This window comes from Macrotis lagotis, chromosome 4, assembly GCF_037893015.1.
Source record: "Macrotis lagotis isolate mMagLag1 chromosome 4, bilby.v1.9.chrom.fasta, whole genome shotgun sequence".
NCBI lineage: Eukaryota > Metazoa > Chordata > Mammalia > Peramelemorphia > Peramelidae > Macrotis > Macrotis lagotis.
Window position 1 is genome coordinate 202862087 of NC_133661.1, and position 19054 is coordinate 202881140.

At 39.7% G+C, this 19054-nt stretch overlaps 1 protein-coding gene across 2 annotated transcripts in view; it reads right to left on the minus strand.

Annotated features, from left to right (window-relative positions):
- The window catches only part of PLA2G4F (phospholipase A2 group IVF), a 30382-nt gene extending 18777 nt beyond the window's left edge, over positions 1-11605 (minus strand). For both annotated transcript variants that reach the window (XM_074235173.1, XM_074235172.1), the window contains exons 1-7: positions 11413-11605; positions 10359-10431; positions 9572-9708; positions 9264-9392; positions 1758-1798; positions 870-912; positions 190-256 (exon numbers count right to left, since the gene is read on the minus strand). In XM_074235173.1, the coding sequence (XP_074091274.1) occupies positions 190-256; positions 870-912; positions 1758-1798; positions 9264-9392; positions 9572-9708; positions 10359-10431; positions 11413-11523 (601 nt within the window). In that variant the 5' untranslated portion in view covers positions 11524-11605. The remainder of the gene's footprint in view (positions 1-189; positions 257-869; positions 913-1757; positions 1799-9263; positions 9393-9571; positions 9709-10358; positions 10432-11412) is intronic.
- Between the last annotated feature and the right edge of the window lie 7449 nt (positions 11606-19054).

Here is a 19054-nt window from a genome sequence, read left to right on the forward strand (position 1 = left end):
CTCAGTGACTCTTTTCAGGGCTAGCAACTTAGATGCTATTCATTTTTATCATCCTCCAAAAAAGGCAAAATTGGCATTCCTCCAAGAAATTCCCCTTCTATCGCAGGTCCTTGAAAATCAGACCACTAAAAGCCTTAATCATATCCACCGAGAGAGAGTAAGAAACCAAAGGCAGTCGAAAAAATTTACCATCTTCGTGCCACAGGGAATTAACCTTTTCTTCTATGGTACCCTGGATCTTCAGACAAGGATGGGCCTATGGATAAGGAGAGTACTAGAGGAATCATCCAGAGGGTAGGTGGTTTGAAGAGAACCTTTCCCAAAGCATCTTTAGTAATCTCTTCATTCCTAACTCAGGATGAGATGGTCAGAATTCATTATACTCTACTCACCACCTGAACAGGGTCCCTCAAATTCCCATTCAGCCTCCCCCCTAGTTTCTAAGGAAAAGCTTATTTGAAACCTGGCTTAGGGATGAATTGGATGTTGCCAGAATTCCAGAGATCCAGGAAACCCTAGGAAGTCAGTCCTATGAAAGGGCCAGATGGACCATGGTCTTGGGATAGCTAAGTGGCTAACATCAGAAGCCTTTTTAAAGTAGGGACAGAGGGGAATGACTGGTAGGGAGAAATGCAGCATCTTCTTAATTCCTTTATCCTTCACAGAAACCCAGGAGTCTGGAAGTTAAGTTGCCCCCATGATGTTACACACAGTCTCCTCAAATCCTCTGAGAAAAACCTTCATTATTGTAACTCTACCACTCAGAGAAAGCTTAATCATTGGTGAATACCCTACAGATGTATAATGAAGGATTAAATAGATGCCAATCACCCAACAAAAGGATCTCCTCAAGCTCCTTTCCTACTCACCACCAGGATCCCATTAGTGATGACTTCAGAGGCAGGCTTGTTTCTGCAGAGGAGGAGGAACTTATGGAACTAAGTGATTCTAAAACATCGTAACGACTGAACCATTCCCAAAGCTGGGGTAAAAGTTGGGTCCAAACTGGCATCCCAGGGGTGAGGGAAACAGCAGTGTCTTGGTTAGTACTGATTCAGAGCCCCAGAGTGCAGGCTATTCCTGAGAATTAGGTCTGTGGACTCTAGAAGAGTATTCAGCTCAACACACAGAGCAATAACTAGGTCAGTGCCACTGGACTTTTCCCCAGGATACTGACACACAAAGGAGCTGGTTCCCTCCCTTTAAATTGGTTCTCCATACAGGGTTGCTGAGGGAGACTCCAAGTCCTTTGAGTGTGGGTCCCCAAACCACTTCAGTCAAGGAACAAGCAGTGGACTGAGAAATGGTTCTCTGGTTAGAAATTAGTCACAAGGGTAGCTAGGTGAAATGAATAGAGCACCGGCCGGGGGTCAGGAGGATCTGAGTTCAAATCCAGCCTCAGATACATAATAACTTAGCTGTATGACCTCAGGCAAGTCACTTAACCCCATTGCTTGCAAAAACAAAAATAACAAAAAAAGAAATTTGGGAGCATATCAGGTTCTCAGGTGTTCATTCTTCTAGGCATCATAGGGCAACTCTCATACATTTCTGGGATGAGTGATAAATTGGGAATCAATCCCCTGGACCACAATCCCTACTCTCACCTCCCTTCTGTACTGAATTCACCTCAAGGGCAAGAATTCCTAGTTATGACTACTTGCTTTAGACAGAATGACCCAAAGATTCAGGTCATCTATAATAGAAATAGTTATGAGCTAAGTCTAAGGCCACATTCGGGATCCTCTAAAACTTACCCTTTTTCCAGGAAAAATTCCACTTGCAGTTCCTCTCTGTTCTGTAAGGAGGTAAATGAGAATTGTTCAATTCTCAAATTCCCTGTTTTTTTTTAATCTATCCCTCTCCAAACTCCAGGTATGGATTACATACAACCAAGTACTAATGGAATTGGAAAGAACTACCACCCAATAAACAAAACTATGTTTCACAATCTTGGTGCCAAAGAAGAGTTATGAGAAGATACTTCCTCATTACCCTTTTGCAAAGGTCCATGGGTGTGGAATATTACTTAGAACATGTGGGGTTTTTTTTAATGTGTTTTCTTGAATTTTTCTTCTCAAGGGGAACACTCAGGGAATTCAGTGATGCAAACCCCAAAGACAATAAAAATTGATATTTAAAAGTAGACTAAACTTTTTTGACTGTAATTCTTCACTTCTGAATCCCACCATTTGAGTGAAATTGCTCTTTCCAAATCCAGATGATCTTTATTGCTAAAAGCAGTAGAGCCTTTTCTCAAGACATCCTCCTCCTGGACTTCCTTGACTCATCAAACACCGGGATACTTTTCTCTCCCTACCTGAGTTTTTGTAATGTTTTTTCACTTCTCTTTTCTGAATGAATATTCCTTTTCAGTCTCCTCTGCTGGATCATCATCCATATCCTGAACTGTCCTCAGCTTCTCACTTCTATCATAACACACTCTTTGGAGCTCCCATGGTTAACAATGATCATCTCTCTGCTGAAAACTCTCAAATCTACATATCTAGCCTTCATTTCTCTCCTGTGTCAAGTCTCACATCTTCAGTTATCTACTGGACACTAACAGGATACAATACAGTCATCTCATATTCAACAAGTTCAAAATGGAACTCATTGTCATTCCACTAACTATCTTTCCTCTGGAACCCACCACACCTTCTCTTCCAGAGCAGCTAGGTGGTACAGTGGGTAGAGCACTGGTCTTGGAGTCAGGAGGACAGGAGTTCTAATCAACCTCAGACATTTGACACTTTCTACCTGTGTGACCTTGGGCAAGTCACAACCCTGATTGCTTCACATCTGGGGTCATCTCCAGTCATCCTGATTCATATCTGTCCACTGGACCCAGATGACTCTGGAGAAGAAAGTGAAGTTGGTGACTTAGCACAGTATCCCTCACTCAAATCCAGTTCATGTGCTTGTCATCGCATCACCTCCCTGATGTCATGATATTCAAGAATGAAGGACAAATCCCTTCTTCCAAACTTCCCTATTTCTATTATCTTTTCAGTCATCCAGGTTTGAAATCTTCCCTTTCTTATTAAATTAATTGAGAAATCTTGATTTCATCTCCATGACCTCTCCTTTTTCCTCATCTCTTCAATCACCTACCTTAATTCTAACCCTCATCATCTCTCCCTGGAATGCTACAATAGCCTCATAATTGATCTCCTTGCCTCTAGATTTTTCCCTCTCCTCTCCACTCCATCACTCTTAGAGTTGCCAAATTGTCATTTTTTTTAGTTTTGTTTTGCTTTGTTTTGTTTTACTTTTTGTAAGGCAGTGGGGTTAAGTGGCTTGCCCAAGGCCACACAGCTAGGTAATTATTGTCTGAGGCCAGATTTGAACTCAGGTACTCCTGACTCCAGGGCTGGTGCTCTATCCACTGTGCCACCTAGCTGCCCCCAAATTGTCATTTCTAAAGCAATCTTTTTTCATGTGTTGATGTTTAGCTGAATTATTTTCTCTTCTTCCTCTTTTTTTTTAAGGAAAAAAACCCAACTTGGTTACAACTGAGAAAAGTGAAAGATAAATACAAAAGCAAGAGTCTATAGAATATTATTATAGCCATTTGTGCAGGGATTGATGAGAACAATTCCAATTCTTGCTTTCTCCTTATTACTTTGCTACTTTGTATTAAAAATAAAATACTATTTTGGGGGCAGCTAGGTGACATAGTAGATGGAGCAATGGCCATGGAGTCAGGAGGACCTGAGTTCAAATCCGGCCTCAGATACTTAATAATTACTTAGCTGCATGACTTTGAGCAAATCACCATTGCCTTGCAAGAAGAAAAAATGTATTTTTAAATTTTTTTTAAAATAGCTTAACATTTCTAATTTAAAAGCATTTTTAAATTGCTGTTTTTGAAAGCATTATAAACTGGTATTTTAAAAGCATTTTTTAACATTGTTATTTTTGAGAAGCATTTTTTAAAAGAAAAAATAAAGTATTTTTTCAAAAGATAAAGTGTGTCAGTGACTATTGCCTTGAGAATAAAATATAAATTCCTGTTTGCATTTAAAGCCCTTCCCAACCTGACTATCATACTGATTTTTTTTCCCCATACTGATTTACTATTACATGCCCTCCTCCCTCCTACTCTCAGGTTCTGGTCAAATTTGTCTACTTTTTATTCCCTGAATATTAATATTCCATCACTTTGCTCTTAACTTTGGTTTGGAATGCTCTCCCTCCTTCACCTCTGTCTCCTGGAATCCCTAGCTCTAGCTCCATTCAAGGCTCACCTCCTACACGAAACAACTCCTACATGGGACCTTTCTTGGGCTCCCAGTTCTTAGCGCAAAAAAATGCCCAAACCAATCACTTTGCATGTTGTATATATTTACTCTTGATTTATCTGTGTACATGTCATTTCTTTTCAGTACAATGTGAGCTCTTCCAGCTCAGGAACTCTCCATATTTTTTTTTTACTTTGTCTAGTACAACAATGCCTGGCACAAGATAGGGCTTAATAAATGCTTGCTTTGGGCAGCTAGGTGGTGCAGTGGATAGAGTACCTGGAGTCAGTTCAAATTTGACCTCAGACACTTAATAATTACCAAGCTGTGTGACTGTGGGGGCAAGTCACTTAACCCTATTGCCTAAAAAATAAATATTTCCAATCTTCTAGCTCATCAACTTTTTCCCTGCATTTTTAAAAAATTCTCAAGCAAAATTTCATTTTTCCCCAATTACAAATAAAAACAATTATATATATATATATATTTTTAATTTTGAGTTCCAAATTCTATCCTTCCCTCCATCCCCTCCCTCCCCTCTCCTTGATTCTCTAAGCAATCTGATACCAAATGATTACACTTTAGATCTCACCAGAGCTCTGAACTGGGTCACTGACGATTCTGGACTAGGAAATTACCTTTTCTGATCCTCATCTCTGCTATTCTCCCATCAGCTCCAATTCCTCTGCCATACCCCTTCCTCCTAAAACTATTCATAATAAGACCCTAAATCTTGAGCTAAAAAGAACCTCAGAGGCCATCTTCATTTTACAGATGAGGAAATTGAGGCCAGAGAGATTAAGTGATTGGCCTGTGGTTATATAAATTGTAGATGTCAAAGACTTGAAACTCATCCTTTGACTTGGAGTTGCACTACCTTCCTGAAACCTCCAATCACTTCATTTCTTCCCTATTTTCTTTTTTTTTTAAGGTTTTTGGAAGGCAAATGGGGTTAAGTGGCTTGCCCAAGGCCACACAACTAGGTAATTATTAAGTGTCTGAGACCGGATTTGAACCCAAGTACTCCTGACTCCAAGGCCAGTGCTTTATCCACTACGCCACCTAGCTGCCCCTCTTCCCTATTTTCTGAGTAAAACTCTGGCCTATAATTTCTCTCTATAGTCACAGGATCCCAAATATAAAGCAGACACAAACCTTTGAGATCATCAGATTCAAACCCCTTCCTTTTAAAAATAAGACCCTAGCTCAAGGCTCTCTAAGTTAACAGTTCAGCCTTACATTGCTTTCCCCTGCCTTGACCCTACAGCCCTGATACCATTCGCTACTAAACTATGTAGGAAAAAAAAAATCTCACCACTGTCACTCAGGGGTCCACTACAACTTCATGTTATCTATTATTTGATCCCTCAAACTTAGTCCTCTTTGATTGACTTCCACCACCCCACCACCCCTTCAACAGCTATTCAATACTTTCTTTTCTCTCAAGGTTCTTAAAGGTCTTCTACTTTTCTATGTTTGAACAGTTATGCTCATTTTTTACTGTGAAAAAGATCATATATTATGAATTAATCTCTTCTTTCCTATTCTGGTCCTCAAATCCCTTTTTTAATAACTTCATCCTCCAAGAATAAGGTGGTCTTTTCTCCTTGCCAAAGCCAAATCCTTCTACCTGCCATAATCTTTCCAAGAACTTAGCCCATTCATTTCTCCCTCTCAAGTACTCAACTTTATTTCTGCCCCTCCTGATTTTTGCTCTGTTAACTATAATATATTCTTCCATCTATCCTACCCTTTCAAAAAATGTTTAAAAACTTCATTTATGCTACTCCTCTCCCCCAGTTATCAGCTTATACTTTGTTTTTCAGTCATTTTAGTCATGTACTTCTCTTCAGGACCCCATTTAGAGTTTTTTTGGCAGACACTTTCTTCTGTTATTTTTGAGGAAATTGGATCAAACAGGGTTAAGTGATTTGTTCAGGAGATCACAGCTTCACACAACTAGTAAATGTCCAAGACTAGATTTGAACTCATGTTGTCCTGACTCCAGATCAGTGCTGTATCTACTGTGCTACCTAGCTGCCCTATACTTTCCTCCCTTTTACTGTAAAATCTCTAGAGTCATTTGCACTCATAGTTTCCATTTCCTCATCACCTACTCTACTTATTTCCTGACAATCAGGTTTATGACTGTGCATCTCAATTGAAACTGTTTCCCCCAAGGTTTATTGGGTTAATACTTTAATTAGGCTAAAAGGATATTAGGCTTAAAGCTTGAAAAGACCTTAAGAGGTTAAGACCAATCTCTTCATTTTACTTTCAGTCATGTTCAACTCTCTATACCCCTATTTGGGATTTTCTTGGTAAAGACACTTAGTGATTTGACATCTTTAGCTTGTTTTATAGATGAGGAAATTGAGGCAAACAAGGTTAAGTAACTTGTCCAGAGTGACACAGTTAAGTGTCTGAGGTCAGATTTGAATTCAGGAAGTTGAGTCTTCCTGATTCCAGGTCTAGAACTCCATCCCCTGTTTCCTGCAGCTGCCCTTCATTTTATATATGAGGAAAATGAAGCCCAAAGAGGTTGTAACTTGCCCAAGGTCACATACAGGTAGCAACTGAAGCAGGATTTAAACTAAGATATTTTAACTTAAAGTCTAATAGCACATTCCATTGCACCACACTGTCTCTTCCATAATACACTCTTAAGTCCTTTCTATAGGTTAAAAATCCAAAAGATGGCAGTCAGTTTTACCTTGAAAGCCTCTTTCTTTATCCTTTATATAACTTAGAGCAGGGCTTATCTCTGGCTTCTGTATGTAAGGATGACTTACTTGGACTTAGTAAACCTGGACAGGTGGTGACCTAGTTCTGCTAAAGGACAGAATTAGGAGAAGAGGGACAATTTACATTTAGGCTTGATGCAAAGGATACCCTCATCTTCTTTTCTCTCCCAAAGTCCCACATAACCAGATGACTTCACATCATCTCTCCAGTGTCCCTACTGTTCAACATGTCCAAATCAAGCTCCGAAACTTTCCCTGTAGACCTATTTGCTCCACCTGAAAACTTCTGCCATCAGCCTCATATCATTGGAGGCATCTATGACTCACCTTGACCCACCCCAGCCAGCCAGTCCCCACATCTTGCCAATCTCATCTCCACAATTTCTTTCATAACCTAAGCCTTCTGTCCACTCACACAACTACCAAGGTAGTTCATCATCTCTCATTTATGCTACTATAACAGCTAACCTCTTGCTCCATATCCTCACCAAACCAGGTGTTAGATCAAGGCGAGGTAAGTTCCTAGAGAAAGGAAGATCTGGTTTACCTATTTTTGTCCTTAGCACTTAACAGTGCTTTGCAGAGAGTAAACACTTAATGATTTCTCTTTCAATCACTCACAAAGCTAGCCAAAATAATCTTCTGAAGAAAGAAGATATATTATTTACTTTCCCTTTCAAAAACCTTCAGTGACTCCCTAATTCCTAGAGCAGAAGGTCTTATAACCCAGGGTTTATGAACTTGAGTTGTTATCTTATATTTTAATACTTATGTATGATATAGTTAGATTATAGCTTTGATAATTTTAATTAATTATAATTACATTTTCTTTGTAATCTTATATATTTTCTTTTAGACATTTAAAAACTTTACTGTGAGAAGGGGTCACCAGACTGCCAAAATAGGTCCATTACACACATAAAAAGGTTAAGAACTTCTGATCAACATAATGAAATACAATCTCTTTAGCCTGGCATTAAAGGCCCTCCATAATCTGGTCCTTACTTAACCTTTCCAATATTATTACTCCCTTTCTTTAAAAAAAAAATTTTCGGGGGCAGGTAGGTGGTGCAGTAGATAGAGCACTGTCCCTGGAGTCATGAGGACCTGAGTTCAAATTCCACCTCAGCCACTTAATTACCTAGCTGTGTGACCTTGGGCTAGGCATTTAACCTCGTTGCCTTACCAAAACAAAACAAAACAAAAAAATTATTTTCAATTAAGGGAGCAAAACAAGATTTCCATAACTCAGTAATAAAAAAAAAAAGATGATTGCACATGAAACTGTAAATCTCCTATATACAACTTATTACCTCCAAATATACAAAGCTATCATGTAAATTTTTTTTTTCATTTTTTCTTTCCCCATACCTTAGAGATGGTTATTATTATTAGAAACAAATAGGTATGTATTTGTAAAATCATTTTATAAATACTTCTGCTTTATCAATTCTTTCTCTATATGCAAATCTCTATGATCTTTATTTTTAATCTGTATTTAAAATAGTCAAAATTGTTTAAGTCACTCAAAGTCATTCTTAAAACTATTACTGCCACTGTAAACTAGGTTTTCTTGCTTTTTACCAATTCATGCAAGTTTTTCCAAACTTTATTAAGTTCATTCAGTTTATCATTTCTTATAGCACAGTAGTATTCCAGCCAACCATATACCACAATTTGTCCTGCCATCCCCTACTCCCTTTCTTGAGCTCTATTCTCTAGTTAGCCTACTAAATGTTCATTTCCTCTTTACATACTCAAGTCATGGCCCAAGTCCAAAATGAATTCTTTCCATTTTCTCATTGTTCCCCTGGACAATCTTAGTTTTCCTTCAAGGTTTTGTTCAGGTGCTAGTAAACTTCCTCTGCCGCAAAGTATTAGTGCCTACCACCACCTCAATTTTTGTTGTATATGTTTATCTCCTAATAGAATATAAGCCCTTTGAGGGAAGGTGTCTTTGTATCCCTGTCACCTTACCCACAGTAACATTTTAACAAATGCTTATTATTTCATGCATAATATGGAAATGTTCAGCATGACTGCACATATAAAACCTATATCAAATTTCTTGCCTTCTCAATGAGGGAGGAAGGGAGGGAAGGAGAGAATTTGGAACTCAAAAGTTTTAAACAAATGCTTAAAACTGTTTTATGTGTAATTGGGAGGGATATAAAATATAAAAAAAATTTTAAATGAACCTCTTAAAAAAAAATAAAATGCTCATTATTGATCTGAAAGCCAGAGGAAAAAAAAGATCCAAGTGGGGTTGACTCACCTTGGGGTTGAATAGAAAGGTATGATTGTGAGAATGGCCAGGCTCCAAGCCTCCAAGGTCAAACTTAACCGAGGCCAACTTTTTATTCTGAAGAACATCTTTATCATAGAGGGTGAGCTCCAATATATTCTGAAACAGGAGTAGCAGCACATGGAAGGTGGTCATACAAAATGGAATAAGAGTGGAGTGGGATAGAGAACAGGATTTCATGAGTTGCCTGGGACCAGCCCCTAAACAACCCAGTCATTGGAAAAAAGTCACAGCACCTGGTTCCCCGCTCCCCTTTGCCGCTTGACCTGACTCCTCACCTTCACAGCCTCATGGATCTGAAAGCGGAAAGTTTCATTCCACTCTGGATGGCAACAATTGGGAGCCACTGTTGTCCGAGAAATGAAAGGTGAGGATGTAGGAAGTTGTACTTCCACAAAGCAGTCTGCCTCAGACACTGGAAGAAAAGAGGTGGTTGGATGAAAGTGATTATCATCCTACCTCCTACAGTTATATGGGGCCCCTGTCTCTGCAGAGGTCATCTTTATAGTGCTTATTATGCTGCACTTGGAGTTAGGAAGCACTGAGGTTCAAATCTGACTTCAGATTAACTACCTTAACCCTGTAAATGATTTATTTAACCTCTCTGATTCAATTTCCTCATCTGTAAAATGAAGATAATAGCATCTACTTTACAGAGCTGCTGTGGGGAGCAAATGAGATAAAAAAGTATGTTTTATTATTTGTACACAAATATATATTTTTAATATATATTATTGAACCCAGAACTCAGAACTACTTAACTGCTCAAACCTGCTGGGATAAAATGGGGAGTTCACCACTTCTATTCCTTCTATTAAGGACCTTACCAACTGCTCCACTGCAGCCCCTTTCCATCTAAACACCCACCCACCCCCACCCCTCACCCCATGAAAGAGACTGAACTTCTTAAAAGCTGGACCGACTCAATTTTTCTATTTTTATTTCCAGTACAGTGACTAGCAAAAGGTAAGCATATAAAGAAGAGCTTTTTCCATTCATTCATTAATTCACTCACTCACTCTTTCAAATGATAATTAAAAGGAAAGTGATTAGTGGAAGACTCACACAGGTCTCTGCCCTTTATGTTTCTGGCTCTCAACACTTTCACCAGAAGTTCATAATGAGGGTAGATTTCACGCTGAAATGACAGAAGTTTCTTGAACGCAATCCCCCGGAGCTTGAAGGTCCCCCAAAACCCCTCCAACATCCTACCCTCAAAAAAGTAGCAGCCCAGTTTCTGACTCCAAAGATGGCAAAGCTCTGAACCAAGAATGCTATTGGGAAAGAGATCCAAGGATCAGAGATGATGCCACAAACCCCAATTCCCTACTTGGTTAGAATTGTCCCATTAGGGAAGCATATTAGGGAATCAATTTGCATAAACTATTATACAAATGAAACAAGTCAGGCCCACCAGGTCCACCAGCTCCAAAGCAGAGGCCAAATGTCTCAGCCTTCCAGACAAGGTTTAGAGATATTGAGGTCACATTGGGTTCAATGTGCTTGAACTGGTCTGACTGGTTCTAGAAGAGCCTACTATTCTAGACTCCTGGGTGGGGAAGGGACAAGGGAGAGAGAGAAGGTGGGGAATGTTAAGCTGCTGCCAGGGAGTCAAACTTTTCCATCAAAAGACTAAGGGAGCAGAGACACAGCAAAAAGGAACTAAGGATGGGTAGAGAGGAATTCTGAGGATTGTCTTTTGAAGAGGAGTTGAAGGAGTAGAGTTCTAGAGAAACCTTCCTTCCCCAGGCAGATGTTGTAATCAGGTATAATATCTAAGATTTTAAAAAACAATAATGAAAACAAAAACGCATTACTCAACATTTATTCAACAACATGGTTGTTTCCCCTTTGACAACCCTCTTTCTCTAGTCTCTCCAAAGAATAAAGTCCCAGGGGATCTACTTTAAACCCTGCCAAATTCACAGGGAAGTAAGATCAGAATATTCCTAAATGGAATAACCCTTTGCAGGGTTGATCTTATTGTTCACTTAGGTTCCCTGAATTCCAGAGTTGTAGCTCTTCCTTCTCTGATACTGCAGGCCTATGCTTACCCCAATTCCAACTTCCTTATTCCCCCCACTTTCTAAGAAAAAGATTTTTATCAATATTTTTTTACCTGCCAGTTTCTTAGCTGGAATTCCCCTTTCTCTCTCTTCTGGAACATCATTGTACCCAGGACTGGCAGCACCCTGCCTATAAGCTGCCTTGACAAACTGATCCACAGCATCCTTGGGTAGGGATTGAATCTAAGCAGCTGGTGCTGCCTAGATGGTGTGTTCAGTTGTGAAGGCAAGCAGGCAGTCACTCACTCATTCTTCTTTCCTCTAGTGAACATTTAACTTGCCCAACTGGCAATACCACTAGGTGAAACAGGGCACAGCCCTCAAATCCTGGCTAAGGTTACAGAGATAGAGATAGGGTAATCAGGTCCAGGTGGCAGCCTATTATAGGAGGGGGTTTAAACAGGCCGAGTTTGCCCAGGCAAAAGGCATAGAATAATGTCTACTGGCTTCCATCAAGGGGGATTATCAATTGAGGGATGGGTCCTTGGGATGACTGGCCACCTCCTAACCCAGAGATGGGTGCTCAGGCCACTTGCAAGATGAAACTCTTAAAAAAACCAATCTAGCTAGCCTTAAAACTGGAGTTCAGAAAGAATAAATAATTTTCCTCCAAAATGACATAGCTGGGCTTTTTAAAAGCCAGATCTTTCCCCAATTATTGTTATTTACACCATAGCCATTTTGGGGTTCCTAGCCAAAAAGAAATTTTGAGGCTCAGTCACACCTCACTCTCAGGTTCTACACACTAGTCCTTGAAGGCAGGGAAAGGATGCTTTACTTTCTTGTCAGAGATCCCTTTGACAATTTAGTGAAACCTATAGATTGCCTTCCTCAAAATATTTTTAAATCCATGAAATAAATTCATGGGGTTACAAAGAAAACAATTATATTGAAATAGTTATCAAAACTTTTGAAAAAACTATTGCACAGATTCTTTTTAAAATGCCACTAAGAAATCTTGTGTAGCTTGAGTTAGATTCAAAGGTTTTTAGACTTAAATGACCCTCTGCCCTGTCAACCTCTCCTGAAAATGGTTCATTCAATTTACTGGGTGCCAAACATAGTCTTTACACAGAAAAAACATAGTGGCCAATCTGGCCAGAGAGCAACCTGACTTATTAGGAGAATTCTATCTCTTACCAAGGACAGGAAGAGAACAAAGGGCAATGAGAGTAGCTCTGTTTTTCCTGGGCTATCAGTCCTCAAATTGCAGCAAGAGGACCATATATTAAATCCTTTTCCACCAAAGGCAACCACTATCACTATTGACATAAAGACAGAGTTACCAGAGCTACTTTCTCCTACCAAAATCAGTCCATTCCCATCCCCTCAAACTGGAGGCTAGGGGAAACAATAACTAAAAGCAAAATTATTCGGAATAAAAGGTAATACACAGGGCAAATTGAGACTAGAAGCTCAAGTGGTTACATGTGTACCAAAGGAGCACCGGCCCTGAAATCAGGAGGATCTGAGTTCAAAATTACCTAGTTGTGTGACCTTAGGCAAGTCACTTAACCTCATTGCTTTGGGGAAAAAAAAAACATGGGGGGGTAGGGGAGAGATGAGGCACCAGGTCAAGCCAGGAGGCTTGATCAGGGCTTCCATATAGCAATTTGTAGAACCCTTCCAACGCCACAGTCCTAGAAACTAATTCCCCTGTCTTCCAGTGATAGGAGACAGTGCTAGTAATAAGGACTGACCTTGGACTTGGGAACTCAGTTATGTTGAGCTCTAATTTTGGCCCCACTGCAAACTGTGCCATGCCTTCATTCATATTTCAGTTTCAGATCAGCTCAGAGAGCCTACTGAAAGAGCACAGTAAAAGAGAGACAAAATTTGCCATTTCCACTCATGGTAAACCACTCCAATGGTTTATGTAGACCAGAGAAAGGAGGTAATGACCTGACTCACAATACATCATTCATTAGTATACAACCAATCACATGCCAAGGCTTCACAATGTTCATTGTAATGATACTGGGCAAAGGGACAAAAGAGCTAGGGTAGTAAGTAATATTCTTTAAATTGGAATTAAAATATTTCTGATCTATCGTTCTAATAAAGGGTCGTTCTTTCAGCCTCTGAGGTCTGTAGGTTTGAAATGTTCACCATCTGCTCTCTCAAGGTCTGTTCTCTGATTATAAATCTGAAGGGAGGCCTCTAATGCCCCTCTAATTCCATTTCAAGTTTACTGAAAACGCTGTGCAAAGAATCAGTTAAAGACCATCCTAAGAAAGCAGGAATCTGCTTGGCTGACACCTTGATAAGAAATCCTGGAGAAAAATTGGATCTTGTCAAATAAACACTGGTAGTCAATGACAAACAAACATATAACCTGATGTTCTTCGGGATAGAATTTATAATTCTGGAGCAATATAGATCTTTTCTTTTTTCCAAGGCAAATGGGACTAAGTGACTTGCCCAGTGCCTCATTTTACCATATACATAGTGAAAGTGATACCCACTTCTCATGAGAATAAAATAAAACTCTTGTCTTCATTTTTTTTTGGCTCTGAAAGGTAATTTAATTGAATTTTTATTGAAATTTGCAAGTTTTCATATCTCATAACGGTCAATATTTTAAAATGGCAATAAACAAAAACAATTCTGTATGAAGATAGAAGCTTAATGGGCAAATTTCTAGAATACACAATATAGTTTAAGAAATCTGCACCAGTATCTCCAAAAATTGCACAGTGGATAGAGCACCAGTCTTGGAGTCAGGAGGACATAAGTTCAAATTTCTCTTCATACCTTGAGATATCTCCATAATTTATTGGATGGGGTGCATATCACACAGTTGGTCTCTCAGAACTTGGCAAAAAGGCACCCTGCCAGAGTTTGGTGGTTTGCCATTGTCTGAGGGCCGTGGTTCCCCTTCTGTGCCAGTGATCCAAAGAAGAGAGACTCAGTGAGAAGAGAAAAATAAATCTGCAGTTGAAATTCCAACCAGTTGGTGAGGGCAGCAGTCTGCAACTTCTGTGCAGGTAAGGTAAGCCTAGACCTTGGAATCTAAAGGCACTAGATTTCCTGAAGGGTCAGGACTATTTGTGTGACTGAAGGTTGGGGACAACCTCACATTATTGGGCATAAGAGACTTGGAGCTAAAGGAACTTGATCCTGAGAAAGTCTTATCAATATTTAGAATGGGAAGGGCTCAGTCCAAGCCTTTCCCCTGCAGAAAATAAAATAGAGGTACCAGTAGACAATCTCTTAGGGAGAAGATTAAGTGATTGGAATGAGATACCAAAATATAAGGGGGAAGAGTAAGAAAAAATGATTAAGTATTGTTGTCTTGTGTGGGGAAATAAAGATATAGGAGAAGGAACCATTTGGCCTCTTTATGGCTCAGTTGAAGATTGGGTGTGTCAAAAATTGAACCTGTATGTTAATGGAAAGGAATCTGTCAACCTGGAGGAAGTAGTATATGCCAGTTTATGGCTCCCCAGGGAAAAGATGTTTTTGAATCAGGAGAACAAGGCTAAGGAAAGGAAGGAGGAGGAGGAGGAGAATGGGATCCCCTCCTCTCACACCCTCCTCACCTTAACCCTTCGCCCAATTCTGCTTCTGCCCCTTCAACTCCTATAATAACAGATCCTCATAGTTTCCTCAGAAGGGAGCTCAGACAGTTACAGTGGGACCTTGAAAATCTCCCTCTAGGCTCACCAGATCCTAAGACACCAGAAGCTAAACTGTATCCCCTCAGGGAGGTACTGACTGGGCAGGGAATCATAGGTTATGTAAATGCCCCTCTTACTACCACTGAAGTCAGAAATTTTAAGAAAGAAATGAAACCATTAATGGAGAAATGCTTTCCACAGACCAAAAGTTCCCTTTAGTTGATCCCCGTTGGGACCATCATGACGCAGCTCATAGAGGACATTTACAGGATTTAAGGGAATTCATTGTCACAGGAATTAGGAATGCAGTGCCTAAGGCAGAAAAATCTCAAAAAGGCTTTTTCTGTAGCACAGGGAAAGGATGAGTCTCCTGCAGAATACTTAAACAAATTAAAAGAAAGCATGAGAAAGTATTCTGGCCTGGACCCAGAGGATCCAGAGACCAAGACAACTCTGAGATTACATTTTGTTACAAATGCCTGATCAGATACTAATTAGTAGGAAGTTACAGAAGGTAGAAGGGTGGAACAATAAGTCTCTTGCCATCCTCCTTGAAGAAGCAACTAGGATTTACACCTGGAGGGAGGAGGAGAAACAGAAACATAAGGCTAAGATTTTTGTACAAATTGTAAAAGATGTAAATAAGGCAGAAGAAAAGGGGAAGCCTGGACAGAAGAAATCCTGATCATTAAGCTGCGGCTGAGGCTCTTCTGGTAAAGGTCCCTCTGGAAGGAGAAACTATAAGAACAGGAATTCAGGGAGCAGAGTCCTGATTAGGTGTTGGGAATGCCAAGCAGAAGGATACTTCTCACGAGATTGTCCAAAAAGAAAAAGGGAACAGCAAGTCTATTCCTTTATAGAATTAGATGAGGATTAGTGAAGCCAGGGTTTCTCTAGCATGCACCCAGAACCCTTAGTAAATTTAAGAGTGGGGCCAAAAGGGAAAGAACAATGCTTCCTCATAGATGCAGCAGTTGTCCGGACTTCAATTATACAGCTCCCTTCTAGAATTAAGCTATTTAAAGAAATACTGATTATTTCAGGGGTAAAAGGGGAAAGCTTTCTGGTCCCCATAACCAAAGAATGTAAAATTAGAGTAGAAACTCAGGAGGCATTTTGCAAATTATTCCTGGATCCAGAAGCTGGAACAAATTTATTGGGGAGGGATCTAATTCCTTGATTGGGACTAGCTCTGATACCAAAGGGTATAAATATATGCCTGAGCAAAATGGCAAAACTCTGAGAAGGGGAACAAATAAAATTTCTTCCTGAGGTTTGGGCAGGGCCTGATAATCCAGGCAGAATTGACATCACTCCTATAAAGATTACCTCCAAGATCCAAAGGAGGGTAATACCCTGTTTCTAAGGAAGCCTGTTGTACAGGGACTTTTGAAGAATAAATTGATTGGACCCTGCATTTCACCTTAGAATATCCCCATCTTACCAATCCAAAAGAAAGATAGAAAATTCATATTAGTCCAGGACTTAAGAGAAATTAATAAAATAGTCTTGCCCTCCCACCCCTGTCCTGCCAGACCCATATACTATCTTAGGAAAGATTCCCAGCTCCAGTAAATGGTTTAGTGTGCTGACTTAAAATATGTATTCTGAAGCTGCCCTTTAGAAGAAAACAGAAGATTTTTGCCTTTGAATGTGAAGACCCCGACACTGGTAGAAAACAACAATTCTGGTTGTTGTGTACTTCCCCAGGGCTACACAGAATCCCCAATTTGTTTGGTCAATTCTTGGAAAGCTTATTAGAAAACTTTGTTTCAGTCACTGAGACTAAAGTATTTCACTATGTAGATGACCTACTGATTACTGGGGACAAGAGGGAAAACATCAGTAAAAGTACCATTAAATTATTAAACTTCCTAGGTGAATCAGTATTCTAGGTCTTGAGGGAAAAACTTCAATTTGTAGAAAAGGAGGTTAAATATTTAGGACACCTAATTAGCAAAGGGAGTAAGAAATTGGACCCAGCTAGAGTTGAGGGTATCATACACACTCCATTAAAAAAAAACAAAAAGGAGTTGAGGAAATTTTGGGGTTTAGTAGGATATTGTAGAACTTGGAATGATTCATATGTCTCAATCACTAAGCATCTACATCAGCACCTGCTAGAACAAAGTCCTGACTGTATTGATTGGGATTCTAAGAGTGAACCACATTTTGAAATATTGAAACAAATGCTTATCTCACCTCCAGTTTTAGCCCCCTCAACATTAGAAAAACCCTTTCACCTCTTTATGAATGTGGCTGATAGTGGGATTTCATTGGGAGTTCTAGCTCAGATAAGGGGAGGTCAAAGGAGGCCTGTGGCTTTTCTATCCTAAGTATTAGATCCTGTGACCCAAGGATGGCCTACCTGTTACACACAGGCAGTTGCAGCTACAACCATCCTAGTGGAAGAAAGTAGAAAACTTACTTTCAGGGGAAGTCTCCTTGTCAGCATTCCCCACCAGGTTAGAACTATACTAAATCAAAAGGCAGGCAGATGGCTAACTGATTCTAGGATTTTGAAATATGAAACTATTTTATTAGAAAAGGATGATTTGGTAATAGTCCAGATCATAATCTGAACCCAGCATCCTTTTTGACTTCAACCCCAATCTCTAATTCAAGTGAAGAAGAATATTGTTACATGTCTGGAACTAGTAGAATATCAAATTTTAGGGTGGATTTACAAGAGTCTCCATTATTGGGAGGCTAAATTGGTTTACTGTCAGGTCATCTAGGGTAATCAATGGGAAAAGAGAGAATGAATTTGCAATCATTGATGGGGTCATGACCTCTGTTGTAAGATCCAGTAACCTACTAACCACTTGGTGGGCACAGATTTATGAATTACATGCACTTAATCAAGCATTAGGGTTACTAGAAGAAAAAGATGGGAACATTTATACTGACTCCAAAAATGCCTAGGGAGTGGTTCATGTGTTTGGAAAAATTTGAGAGGAGAGAGGGTTGGTAAATAGCAAAGGGAAAGAACTGGTACATCACATGCTGATCCAGGAAGTATTGGAAGGTATACTGAAATCCCAGAATGTACTGTAATGTCAGGGGGCCCCAAAACGGCAACTCCTTTGAAGCCTGGGGCAACCAGTTGGCTGATGAAGAGGCACAAGAGGCTGCAGGAAGGAATGAAAATCCAGGTATGTTCGCACTAATCCCAATACTTCCCCCAAGTCTACCCTCTCCCATTTTCACAAAAGAGGTAGAAAACACTTTATCCCTTGGAGATGCTAAACAAGCTAATAGGCATTGGTTTCTACCTGGTGGCAAAGAGGTACTAACTAGAGCAAATATGATATAAGTCCTCCAATAGCTACACCAAGGGAGTCATTGAAATGTTCAAAATCTGTGTGATGCTGTATTAACCAAGTATGTGACTCCTGGGCTATACACATTGGCTTGACAAATGGTGGAAAGCTGCTTAGTTTAAGGACATAAAACTGCTCAGAGCCATGCACCTCAGGGTGGTTGGCCGCCTAGTATAAGACCCTTTCTGAGTATATAGGTGGATTTACTGAACTCCCTCCTGTGGGGCATCTCAAATACTTGTTGGTTATAATACTTGTTGGTTATGGACCATATGACCTCTTGGGTGGAAGCTTTTCCCTTGGTCAGAGCAACTGCTTCAGTGGTAATTAAGATCTTACTAGAGCAAATTATCCCTAGGTATGGATTGGTGGAGAGGATAGACTCAGACCAGGGAACTCATTTCACAGCTAAGGTCCTGAAGGATTTAGCCAAAGCTCTCAAGATCACCTGGGATTACCATCCTATATTCATCAGCCATATATATCAAAGATCAAATAAATATGCTTATACAAGGTGATTCCCTTTGGCAAATCATTCTGACTATATATCAAGGGCCTATGGGTAACTGTAACAAATATCTTATTTTACAATTTCTTTCTACTCAACAGTGGATTCTTCCAAAAAGGACTTCATTGATACTGATTGAAGGTACAATAAATGCCTTTAGTAATGCAACTGATAAAGGAATAGCTCCATATTTTATACCTCCAAAAACATCTTTACATCTTTACATCTACACAGAAAAAATGAG